The sequence below is a fragment of the Arachis stenosperma genome, chromosome 3 (assembly GCF_014773155.1).
Source record: "Arachis stenosperma cultivar V10309 chromosome 3, arast.V10309.gnm1.PFL2, whole genome shotgun sequence".
Taxonomy (NCBI): domain Eukaryota; kingdom Viridiplantae; phylum Streptophyta; class Magnoliopsida; order Fabales; family Fabaceae; genus Arachis; species Arachis stenosperma.
Genome location: NC_080379.1, coordinates 16258612 through 16272380, shown reverse-complemented (window position 1 = coordinate 16272380; position 13769 = coordinate 16258612). Strand labels below are relative to the sequence as shown.

General features: G+C 39.6%; 1 protein-coding gene across 1 annotated transcript; it reads right to left on the bottom strand.

Annotated features, from left to right (window-relative positions):
• Window positions 1-5546: 5546 nt before the first annotated feature.
• On the bottom strand, window positions 5547-13412 carry LOC130969269 (DNA-directed RNA polymerase II subunit RPB1-like). The gene is given in 16 exon segments (XM_057894926.1): window positions 5547-5683; window positions 6367-6476; window positions 6562-6594; window positions 6734-6784; window positions 7004-7213; window positions 7361-9873; window positions 9962-10220; window positions 10380-10669; window positions 10782-11117; window positions 11210-11351; window positions 11457-11677; window positions 11772-11933; window positions 12078-12242; window positions 12349-12646; window positions 12648-13013; window positions 13113-13412. Coding segments are annotated over 15 exon segments (5205 nt in total). The 5' UTR covers window positions 13202-13412; the 3' UTR covers window positions 5547-5683; window positions 6367-6406.
• Window positions 13413-13769: the final 357 nt, after the last annotated feature.

Sequence of the window (13769 nt, the reverse complement as noted above, 5' to 3'; positions counted from 1 at the left end):
AGAGTTAGGACTTATGGACTAGGATTGATATAGCTCATTTGACTTTCCTTTACTACTAGTTAGAGGATGATTTAATGAGATTAATCCTTGCCAATTCTCATATTGTGGTTAGTGATTAGGATAGAGATCCTTGACCACCAACCCTTGCCAAGACCTTTTTAGGCTTTAGTTTACTTTCTTGCCATTTATCTTTCATGCTTCATATCAAAACCCCAAAATAACTCACAACCAATAGCAAGACACTTTATTGTAATTCCTAGGGAGAACGACCCGAGGTTTGAATACTTCGGTTATTAATTTTAGGGGTTTGTTACTTGTGACAAACAATCTTTTGTATGAAAGGATTATTGTTGGTTTAGAAACTATACTTTCAACGAGAATTCATTTGTGAAATTCTATACCATCAAAAATCCGTTCGTCAAACGTCAACCACAAGTACAAACAGGAATGGAGATAGCGGATCCCCCTGTCGCAATCCTCTTTCCATCTTAAAAGGCTTAGATGGCGATCCATTTATCAGCACTGACATGGAGCTCGTACATACACACTCCATCACCCAGCTTCTCCATCTACTGCCAAACCCCATCTTCTGCAGCACAAGGTCTACAAAGCTCCACCTGACTCTATCATATGCTTTCTGGAAATCTAACTTTATTATTACCGCCTCCTTCTTTCTCTCCTTTATCCATTGAACAGTTTCGCAAGCGATAAGGGCCCCATCATGAATCTTTCGTCCCTTAACAAATGCACTCTGTGTCTCACCTACCAGTCGTGGCATGATTGATCGCATCCTCCTAACCAGTATTTTTGAAATGACTTTATACACACAACCTACCATGCTGATCGGTCTCAGGTCTTTGATTTCCTTGGCACCAGTGAACTTAGGGGCCAATGCCACCCAAGTGAGATTCGCATCCGCTGGCAACTTTGACGTGCGGAAGAATTCCATCACCGCAGCCGTAAACTCAGATCCAATCTCAGCCCAACACCTCTTTATAAAGTTCATGTTGTACCCGTCACTTCCTGGCGCCTTGCAAGATTCACAATCCCAGACTGCTTCTTTAATCTCTTGAGGACTCGGCTGTACTTCCAGAGCCACAGCATCAACTTCATCAATCATTTCTACCAATCCGTCCCTAAAACCCACCAACAGAGCCACTTCCTGATGATACAAGTTCTTGTAGAAATCCCTAATCGCAATCTTAATCCGAGCTTGATTCCTTATCAATCTTCCATTAATGACCAACTCATCAATCCTGTTATTTCTCCTTCTTGCAGAAGCTATATTGTGGAAGTACCTCGTATTCTTGTCAATGTCCTTCGCATGTCTAGATCGCGACATCTGCTTCCAATGTAGCTCCTTTCTGACATACCATTTCTCACAGCAAGTTACCAACGCCTTTCTTCTTGCCTCCATTGTTCCATCATAGATGCCATCACCCACCATGTCATCAATCTTCTTGATCTCCTCCTCAAACTTCAAGATTTTCTTGTCTATATCCCCAAAGTTACTTTTATGCCATCTTCCCAGGGGAACTGTCAATGCCTTCAATTTATCTGTGAATGATGCTTCTCCTAAGCCTCTCCATTCCTCCTTGACCAACTGCAGGAATCCTTCATGGGTAAACCACGAATCAAGACTTCTAAATGGCCTCAGCCCGTCTCTACGCCTCTTTTCTTCCACTATGATAGGACAATGGTCAGACAAACCCCTAGGGCCACCTCGCATCCGAGTATCTGGAAATTTTTCTAGCCATTCCAAGCTAACCAGCACCCTATCAATACGGCTACATGATTGTCCTCTGAACCATGTAAACTTGCGGTCAGTAATCGGCAGGTCTACCACACCCATGTCATGTATCCAACTCTTGAAGTCTTCAGCTGTCAACGGTAATGTATCTGCGCCCCGTCTTTCTTCTACCTGTACAATCTCATTAAAGTCACCCATGAAACAACAGGGAACCTGACATAACCCAGCTATGTAGCTCAACTCTTCCCAAACAACAAGCTTCTCATCCCTCGCATGTGCACCATATACCAGGATAAAACCACAATTAAAATGATACTTCAATATTTCCCCTTCAACACATAACCATCTCTCCCCTTTGTAGCTATTTCTTATTTTAAAAAATTCCTCATCCCAAATTAATAACAATCCACCAGAGGCACCATTGGATTCAACAAATTCCCACCCTGCACTACTATTCTCCCAAATATTTTTAACATCAAAATTAGTAACTAGCGGTCTCTTTGTCTCTACCAGGCCTAACATGTTTAGCTTAAAAATTCTTCTCAGGTTCTTTATCATCCTGAGTTTTCCATCCCCCCTCAACCCCCTAATGTTCCAGGAGCTAAAAATCATTTAATTAATTTATTGCACACCTTTTTCTGAGATTTGGGTCTGCTTCGCCTCGATTTTGCCCTTTGTTTCGCCAATTTTTTCTTCAAAGCGATTTCTTCGTTCTGCTGCTGAAGGATTGCCATGATGTCACCTTCTTCGTCATATAGCATAGCTCCGGATTCCTTTGCTAAGTCCCAGGCTCTCTTGTTTTCTAGCAGCTGCTCCTCTAATGTTAAACCCTCATTGTCACTGGCTTCATCTTCAACTGCCTGGGCTACGTCCTCCAATCCACCCTCGTCTCCCTCATATCCAGCTTCGTCATTAGGCTCTGTTGAGTTCCTACCGTCATCAGGTGTCTTGCCAGGCCTAGTCTTTCCAGGCACATCTTCTTCTTCACTGTTCCGGACAACATCATCCCCTTGTTCAGGATTGTCCTCCGCTTCCAGACCTGCCAGGGACCCACCAGACCCTCCTCCATGGACTACCAGCTTGCCTCCTCCCTTCCCCATCGCGTCTATATTCAGTCTCCCCTCATAATCCCCACCAGGCCACACCGATAGCACCATGTCATCCAGTAATCTCTCGCCGCCTTTTGACTGGGTCTTCATCACCACCGACGTTCTCGCGCAGCCAAGCCCTTCACGGCCTCCCTCTCGGCGCTTTCTTCCAACCGTGGGATCTCCACCTGCGTCCCCGACCGAGCAAGAATGCTGCCGTGAATCTCCGGAGCCCGCGGTCACACCCCGTTTTTCAATGAAGCAAGGTCGCAAGGCATCAGCAGTGGGCGTCGTATCCCCAGCCTGCTGAAAAACTTCATGCGCAGCCACTTCGTTGCCTGGAGGAAGGCAGCGCGTTCTTCCTCTAGTTCGCCGACCCGATGACAGCCGGTTCGACCCAGCCCCGACCCGGTCTGATGGCTCCTGCTCCAATCCAATATGGACATCCACTTCATCCAATCCCTTCCTTCCTTCAGCCCATATCCCTTTAAGGCCCAATCCACAATTGCAACCCCCATGAGTATAGATGGGCTTCCTTAAGCATACAGCTTCAATACCCTTTTGTTCCTTTTTGCCTGGCCCATTTTCTTTTAACCCATAATCCCATGGAACGGTCATTTCTGAGTCTATTTCATCGTATCCCACTAAAACCGCCGTCCTTTTATTGCTGATTTTATTACCATGGTAAGTTACCAATTTCGAATGATTGTGTTTTAAATTATCATAACACCATTCATTCAAAATTGTTTCAGAAATTACCAATCTGCCCTCATCTTCAACCTCCTCTCGCATCACTTCGGTAATCACTTCTGCTGCCTGATCTATACTGCCCGTCGAATTCATAGACCTTGGCACCATTATATCAACACCATCTCTAAGCTTTGTAGTTAAATTCATCTGCTGTTCAATGCTATCCTTACCCTCCCTCATCGTACCCTCCCTATCACTCCCTCCATATATTTCGCCACCTACTTCTTTTACCAATATGTCAAAGCCACTAGTGCCGATCGTAACATGGACCCATTCTTTGATCACGTCCATTATACACGTATCGATTTCTACGCGACCAGAACTAAACGAGGAGCACGATTCTGTCGCACGATCACAACCAACCACCTCTCCCCATTGACTGCCTATTAACCTGAAAGTATCCCCAGACCATGCATGTAAAGGCACCCCAAAGCACTCTAGCCACACCCTTCGAGTTTCACTTTTCTCCGATTCATCCCACCTCCAAACGCTATGAAAAAACTGTAGCAGGCTATTCATATTGAACGTGTAAGCCTCTTCTGCATTCAAGAGATTGTCAAAAGTCAACAGAGCTTTATAGGCGCCCATTTCTCGCACCTGGATAATGTGAGGAAAAGTTGTCGCAATCGATTTCCTCAACGCTTTGAAGTCAATTGCCTTCGTCGATCCCCCAACTAGACTTTTCTGCAACCAATCTAGGTTTTCTTTCACCACCATTGCATCCACTTTCTTCGTCCACCCATTACCATGTGGATCCCGAGCTATATTATCCTTCATCAACACCTTTTTGGGAGCATCTGTGTTTTCCTTAACCTCTCCTCCTTCTTCTGTTGCTTGCCGATCTATAGTGTGTCGGTAGCCCCCTCGTGGATGAATTCTGCTTGTGTCTTTCACCTCTGGCGATCTTCTGTATTTAGCCTCCCCTACAAAAACAACTTTACCCCTCAACCTCGTATGATTCATCTCTGCTATAGCCTTCAAAGCTCCTCCTTTGGTGGTGTACCTTATGAATGCAAAGATGTACAATCCTCCATTCTTCTGCTTTCTTGATAGGTAGATGTCGTTTATACGTCCAGTCCAGTTAAACAGTTGAAAAAGCTCTCTCTTCGATATGTCTAATGGGAGATTGTCCACGAAGATTGAGAAAGACTCGCTCTCCAAATGTCTATACTCATCTCGGTTCCAAACTCTAGGATTCTTGACCTGACCTATCGTTCTACCCCTCTCTGTGTTTCCCGCCCACTCTCTCTCTCTCTCTCATCTCTCTCATCTCTCTATTTGCGACTATTTTTATTACCGCTAAAAATAAAATAATAATAATAATAATAATAATAATTATTATTATTATTATTATTACTACGTAATAGTAAATTTTTTTTAACTATTTCAAAAAATAATTTAATTTAAACATGTTACATTCATTTATTTTTGCAACAAAAAAAATTCGATTTATCAAATAAAAAAGATTTAACATTTTTTGTTATATAACAAATATATAAATTGTTAATTTTTTTAAAGGTTATACAACATAGTTTATGAAAAATACAGTACACAATGTTCTCGTACAAAATTTTTTAGTAACATTTTATATTATTTTTAAATAATAAATTTCAGTATTTTGTATAAATAAATATATATATACTGATTATTTATTATTATAGTAGACACTTTGCTTGGGAGTTTTTTTTTTTGTGAGTTTTAATTCATAAACTATTAACGTAACAATTTTTTTTTAACTTATGTCCAATATTAATTTTATATATAGAGCTGAAATTGTTAGTTCTTTATAGGGATGTCTATCAAAAGTTCAAGTTGTAAAAAGTTCAGAAACCTAACTCTTTCTTAATTTGTATCCAAATAAAAATTCTTTCATTAATGATTTAGACCTTTTTGTAATTATTATAAATTTTGAGTAAAAACATAAATTTACAAACTAACTTATACTATTGAATTACAACCACACATTTAGAATCATTTCAAAAAGTCCTTTAAAGACCATTTTATACTTTGTCCATCATAGCCAAATCCAAATTGATCTTGTCCTTGAAGCCTCAAGTTGTGCTGAGCTATGCACACCAGTCTTAGATACTTTCCACTGAAAGATTCGATTCAGAATTGAATTCAGTAGTCACACATGCTACTATAACCACAATACAAATAGGTAACTTTCTACGAGTTTAAAACAAACAAGGGGAAAACCAAAAGGCAGAGAAAGAAAACCTGAGCAAATGCATATATCACTCACTATTGTTACAACCATAAATCCCAAGGGAAGTTAAAGTGCAAGAATACCAAATCAAAACCTTCTTTCTTTTTCCCTTGAATTCTTATACTAGCAACAATAAATATCCTCCAATTTTCCAAAAATCTGGCCATTATTGTGTTTGGAAAATATTTTAGAAAAATAGGATCACTAATGAGAGTACAAACGTTTTATGTTAAGAAGCTATAAATTTGATATTATAGTAATTTTTTTATTCATAAAATTTGTTTAAAAAATATCTTTAAATATTATTTTAGCATAAAGTAATTTTACATTTAAAATAATAACACCTCTTGTACTATTTTTTTCTTTGAAAAAAATAAGAGACTATTTAAAGATCTCTTGATTTTGAAATGCACATTTGTTTAATCATAGGAGCAAAATAGAATCAAGTGAATATTGAATCACCTTATATACCTAGTGAAGATTTTCATAATTATGTTTACTGTCAAATACTCCATCCAATAAAGATAGAAATCATGACAGAGATCAATTTTCTTCAGGTGCGAGTTTACCTCAGAGAGTTGTATTATCATCCTCATCCTTGGCACTTGTCTATGGAGTGTATTGGCTGGTTGATGCCGGTGAGTAACCAGGTCGACTTGGCGAGTATTCCATTGAAGCACTACAAATGATGAAATAGAATGGCAAAATTAATAGACATGCCCAGATAGTTGGCAACTAAAATAATGATATCTATAGATGCATACCTGAACTGTGGAGAAGTTAGGCTGAAATCCAGACTTGTAAAATGCAAAAAAGTGAATTAGTCAAACAAAAGAGAACCTCTTGCAATTTTAGCAACACATAAGAAAGAAAGAAAGAAAGAAAGAAAGAAAGAAAGAAAGAAAGAGAACATTTGTACTGTTGTTCTTAACTTACCTGCTTGGACTAAATGTTGGGCTGGATGGAGAATAAGATGGTGATGTGGGGCTACAAAATAATATGGCATATAGTTACTTGGAGTGAAGAACTATAACAAAACAAGTGTGCAGTTGAGAACCAAAGTCACTAGACTATTTTCAACTACCCAAAAAGCTAATATTGAGAACCAAGGTTAAGGCTCATCCTCATTTTAAAAGTGTTAGCAAGTTCCATTTCTGCATCCATTAGCAAAGTTCAACAATCAAAAGAATCCAAAGAATGACTCACCTATAGTATGGTGATGTGGGACTATACTCTGCAGATAACCGACTGTGATAAGGGGAAGTAGGACTATAGCTTGGTGATGTAGGGCTGTACCCAGGAGAGGAGGGGCTATATGCAGGTGATATAGGATTATAGCTTGGTGATGTAGGGCTGTACACAGGAGAGAAGGGGCTATATGCAGGTGATATAGGACTATATGTCGGAGACACCGGGCTGCAAAAGATAATAGTTTCCGAGTCAAATCCAAAGTTTTTTTATGAAAATAAAGTTTTCAGGATATCAATCCAGTTTGGTTGCAAGTTCCATTTATCATATAGATTTCCAGAAACCAATACTAAAAGAATTCAAAGAATGACTCACCTGTAAGTTGGGGAAAGAGGGCTATAACTTGGTGACACAGGGCTATATCCAGGATCAGTGGGAGTGTACTTAGGTGAAACTGGATCATAAGCAGGTGAAGATATACTGTAGTCACTTCGATATGCGCTGTAACCACAGGCCATTCCATAAGGTGAAAAAACTGCATTATTAATTGGTGATGGGCGCAGATTTGGACTGGACAAATGAGTTGGTGACATCAAGCCATCAAGATAGGGAGTTGACATGGAGAAATGAGCAGGTGTCATGCCAAAATCAAGACCATCCATATAACCAGGTAGCTGGAGATCAAATGCATTCTTAATCATCTCATCATTAAGATACAGAGAGCATTGTCCAGTGCCAAGGGGCGCAAGCTGGCCTAACATGATGTTTTCGCTGACACCCCTTAAGTGATCAGCCTCAGCATATGCTGCAGCATCAAGGAGAATATCAACAGTCTCTTCAAATGAGCATCTCATCATTGGACCGGTATCATTTCGGTTGATACCATGGCGCGTAATTGACATCAAATGGCCACGATAAGTCATAGTATCACAAAGAACAGCGAGATGCCTGTAATTGACATAAGATCCATCAAAAGAGATGACAGCACGCAATTCATTCAGAAGAGCCCGCCGAACTGCCTCAATTCCAAGGACTTCAATAATTTCAATAAGGTGGTTGCTTATGGTCCTTGTTGCATCAACTTGCTCATGGCACATTGCAGCTAAAAGGTTGACACCTTCAGTTTCAAGCATCCATTCCTTATGAGTCTGAAAACCTTCATTGTCATCAAATTTTGGAACGTCAATACTTTTTATAAAAACTTTGCTGATGCCAGAGATGCCACGTAATCTCATCTCAGTAAGCATGTTGCTTTCTATTCTCTTTAAGAAAACATCATCAGCAGAATCATCCTGAATCTCTCCCCGGTGGGCTTCATCATTCATGATTCGGATACGAAGTATGAGCTTTTCAGCATTGTCATCATTGAAAATACATTTCAAATCATCATCAAACACATGTTTTATCTCCTCAGAGATGTCAGCCATGCTCAACTTCTTATCCACCATCATCTCTCGGTTCAATTCTATGCGAAGCAACCAAGGTGACATTCTTTCAAGAGCAACTTCTTCATCAGGCATTTCATTGTACAACTTCACAAAATCAACATCTTCTTCAATTACAGTATACAATGGGTCTGGATCATACCACACCTCTGTAGCTTGTGTCACTCTCCTAAGTGTAGTAAGCTCTAAATCACACTGCACACGTTTGGCCTCCTCTGAAGTCCTACTAACCTCAGGTTTCAAATACACAGACAAGGAAGGTGTTTTGATTCTCTTGGCCACATTTATAATTTCTGTTAACCTGGGAACACCAAGTGTAACATTCTTAGCACTTACACCAGCATAGTGGAATGTGTTGAGAGTCATTTGAGTAGCCGGCTCCCCAATAGATTGTGCCGCCACACAACCAATCATTTCCCCCGCAGTTACTAGTGACTGCTGGAATCTTGATTCTATCTCTCCCACTAACCATTCAAACGCTTCGCGGGAAAGCTTATATTCCTGCAAGACCCTTTTACTGGAAAGAGTGCTGCGAAGAAGGATACTGAACAGGAGAGTAGCATTCTTCTGAGCTTCTTGACTAAGGAGATCATCACCAGGAACAACTTTAAGTCTCTCCTGTAGCTTATCAACAGCTTCTACAATTTCAATCGGGTCCATATCAGAAGGCATTCGAAAGTCGATCTTAAATGTCTTCTGAGCATTCCTGATAAGCCTCTTAAGGTTAACAGGCAGTGGAAGAGAACTAGCACCAGTAGTGGCAATCTCATTTGCAAGCAGATGTCTATCATGTTCAAGCATTTCAACTTCAGCCTCAAGTACATTACGAAGCTCTATGCTGGATTTCAAGTCTTTAATAGGCCCTTCAAGCATGTAACTAGGATTCCAGTTCTCCTTATCAAACTCATACTTAAAGGTCCTATCAAAGTCTGACTTTTTCATTTTCAGGGAATCAAGATTCTGTGTTTCAATCCAAACAGCATCCATACCATCTTCTCCATAGAGAAATTGTATGACATCTCCTACGGAGTTCCTAACAGTTCCATCGTATTTGACCATAATATCCTCCATAGCCTTCACAAGCCGCCTTTGGATGTATCCAGTTTCAGAGGTCTTCACTGCAGTATCAATAATACCTTCCCTACCTCCCATGGCGTGGAAAAAGAACTCTTGTGGGGTCAGCCCTCGAAGATACGAGTTCTCCACAAAGCCTCGGCTTTCAGGCCCATAATCATCTTTTGTAAAGTGTGGCAGTGTCCTATCTATGAACCCAAATGGAATTCGCTTGCCTTCAACATTCTGTTGACCAAGACAAGCAGTCATCTGAGATATGTTGATAAAACTTCCTTTGGAACCAGCTGTCACCATTGCTTTCAGATTATTGCTCTCAGATAAACTTGTCTGCGCTTTTTTCCCGGCATCATTACGAGCTTCGTTCAGCACCTAAGATTGCCAATAACATGAAACATCATATTCAAACAAATGCAGAATTCAGTAATAGATCAAGTGACCTGCAATATAATTGAATCACCTCATTCACTTTCTTCTCAAATGTGTCCATCATTGTCTGACCGGGTTCAGACTCCAACTTCTTTTCTTGAGCATCCCTGAATAGTTTTTTCACTTTCTCCTTTGCCTCTGAAATAGTCTGGTTAATAACCTCCATAGTCGAAGCGTCCGCAATCGAATCACCAATTCCAATGCTAAAAGAATTCTGCAGAAGCCAGTAGTTTACAAGCCACTGAGTGTGACCAAGAAATTTACGAGCTGCATCGGGGCCAGCGTCTTCCCTGTATTCAAGCCAACATTAGTGAGGGTGTGCAAAGAAGAAAGTAACTGAATTTAACAGTTTCCAAAGCCACCAAGTTTACCAAGATCAATTCAACCCTTTGCAAAGAAGTTGTAAAGATGAATGGAACATTAACATTTTATATAGTGATGTTGCATACCAAATGACATGAATGAGACTTCCAGTAGATGCTCCAAGTGTCTTTTTGCAAAGAGTTCCGGTAAGTAGTTCCCCTTTTTCAATTCTGACCATAGTATCCCCTGGAGTTATTGATGATCCTCCTTCGTTATCATCATGCCAGCTAGAATACCTAGTTAAATTTATTTGCTTGGGAATAATAAGATTGAAAACTTGTTTCCCAGTCCACAATGGTTCTGGCTTCAATATTACTGGTGTAGGAACATTCCCGTCGAAATCTTCCCACCACATTAGAATGTTCATAAATACATCCTTTAAAAAAGAAAAAGGAAAACAAAAAATTCATTAATCTGAATAGCTTGTACAAGAACTTTTTCATATATCAAGTAACTGCAGCAATATATAAAAATTCGGTGAATAATACCTTTGTGATGAAGGTATCTCTCTTGGTGATTTTTCTGCATCCTAATAGTGTGTCTTGAACAATATCCATTACTGGTCTGTTTGATTGAGGAGACACAATGCATTTAGGCACCATCATGAGCTCCAACACCTCTGCTCTGGTTTCAAATGACTGAGGAACATGCATGTTCATTTCATCCCCATCAAAATCAGCATTATAAGGCTTAGTTACCGACAAATTAAGCCGAAACGTAGAATAAGGCATGATTTTGATTCTGTGCCCCATAATGGACATTTTATGAAGACTAGGCTGACGATTGAAGAGAACTAAGTCTCCGTCCATCAAATGGCGCTCCACCTAAAATCACAACAATTGAAACTATTAGCAGACATCAAGAGGAAACCTTTTTAAAATAAGAAGAGAAATTGTTATCATCTAAAACACAATGCCTTGTATCCTATCTCCAAATGGGGATGGCAATTTTTCTTCAAATATCTGAGATCAAGCCTTTGCCCATCATCGCGAATGATGTACTTGGCACCAGTTTTCCCAGGTGGGGGATTGGGTCCATACTCTACAAGCTCCTTCAACCTGTTTTTCACATTTTTTTTGTAAATTAAAATTCTTTGTTTGGTTAATAATTATACAAAATGTTTTAAAAGCCAAGCAAGTAGAAAACCATATCCAAAGGACAACCTTTCAATATTATATGGAGTTACAGTCTCAGGGTATGTAAGGTTCAAAGCAATACTCCATGGCACTCCGAGTTCATCAATGTTAATGTTCGGGTCTGGTGTAATAACCGTTCGAGCAGAAAAATCAACTCTTTTCCCCATCAAATTTCCTCTAATCCGACCTTCTTTGGCTTTAAGCCTGCTACAAATTGATTTGATAGGCCTTCCTGTTCTTTGAGTAGCCTATGAAAATTTTATCAAAATTCCAAATTCAATGGTTATAAAGGAAATGCAGATTATATCAGTAGTAAACCGCGGCATATGAACACAAACATACTCTTGGCAGTCCCGGCAACTCGTTATCAAAATATGTGGTTATATGGAACTGCAACAACTTAGAAAACTCTGAAACAATATGCTGAGGTGATCCATTTTTCTCATGTCTCTTCAAATTTTCATTGTGCTTGATGATTGTGGCTAACTGATGAGTCAAGTCATCCTACATGCACCAACAATAACATAATCTAGGTAAGATAAAGATGAAAATGTTATCACTCATCAGTATCATTGGTAAAGGATTAATTAAATTTAAAGAGCTTAGAAAACTTGTACAGCAAGTAAAGACAGTGCAAGAGAAGAGAACACTTTCCTCACACCTACAGGATGAGTGCATCATAACAGAAGGTCTCACTGGTGGAGGAGGAATTGGAAGAACTTGCAAGATCATCCAATCAGGACGGGCAAACTGCGGATTCAAGCCCAACAATTCGCAGTCCTCGTCGCTTATCCTTTTTAGAACACCAAGAACCTTCAATTGATTCAACATGTCTATTTATTATTTACTATTTAGCAACAAACATAGAAGTCAACATAATAATATAAATTCCGAACTCGGATCAAATATCAATTATTACTCTTTCTGCAGAAAGAATCTGTTTCCTTTCTTCAGGTTCAGGAAGCTGTTCATGGTCATTGTTTTTTTTCCTCAGAGCCTTATACTCAGCAATCATGTTCATACCGTCAATGGTAATCTTGGGCTGCAAGGCACCGCAGCCAATTCGAACCAGCTCCTCAGAATCTTCACCACCTTGACACTTGCTTATGTTTTTGCAAGCATCCAAGATCCTCTTCAGCCTGTTTTTAGGGTTCCCAATCTTCAAAGCTTGTTCAAACTTCTTATCCTGCTCCAAAACCATAGTCAACTTAAAAAGAGACTACTAAACAAGAATTCAGATAAAATTCAAATTGAACAAAAGCAACTAAGCTCCTTCCTCCTATTAACTCAATGCATGGTTCTCAAAACATTTGAAATCGGACCTCACGCGCCAAAATTTTGGAGCAGTTGAAGCAAACACAACGCATGACGGTGAGCACCGTCTTCAAGAAACCAACGTGAAACATTGGCTTAGCGAGCTCCAAGTGACCGAAATGCCCCGGGCACTCAGCCATGTCAGCCGTACACGTGGCACACCGGACCTTCCTATCAACGGTTCCAAGGCGAGGGTCGCTCAACCCTCCGACCTTTGGCTTCCCCTTTTCCGAGCTCTCCCCGTGCTCGATTTCCACCAGAGTTTCTCCTCTGCACACGCACACACACACAATCACAATCACAATCACAATCACAATCATTGTGGTTTCTTCAAGTTCGAGGGTTTTGAAATATTTAAAGTTGGAAAACATTACGATTTCATCGGGGCTGAGAATTCCGAACTGAACCGTACGGACATTTGCAGTTTCCGCCGGCGAATAAGGAAACCTAATATCCATGTCAACCAGAACGGTGACGGAAAAGAAGATGCAGTTATTATTTGTTTATTCTTTATAATATAGAATTGATTTTTGCTTCGAAAAAATTTATGTTTCAATGTTATTTTTAAGTTTGATCAATAGTTCTTGTCTTCTTTTCTGTTCTATCTTTCAATTTTGGTCTTCAGGCTCGGAAAATATCAAAAACCCTGGCAGAGGCGAGAGGAAAGAGTTTTCTTTTCTCGCGTTGCATAAATGACAATGAGAGCGAAATAGAAAAACTATGCCCTATCATGGTATATTTATAGGCGCGGACGGGGAGGAGAATGTAGGGTGTCTAACTAGTCCGGCCCACAAGTCCACGCCCTTTTAATAAAAAAAATTTTTCAAGAAAAAAATATTTTAAAATTAGACACTAATTTTTTTTTCAAGAAAAAAATATTCTCTCTTCGGAAAATTATATTTGTTTTCTATCAAATTTACCAAAAGTGATAGGAGTAATTACTTAAATCATTCTATTAGATTTTAAAATTAGACACTAATTTTTTTTAAAATATATAAAATAGTTTTTACTATTTATTTCGTTCGA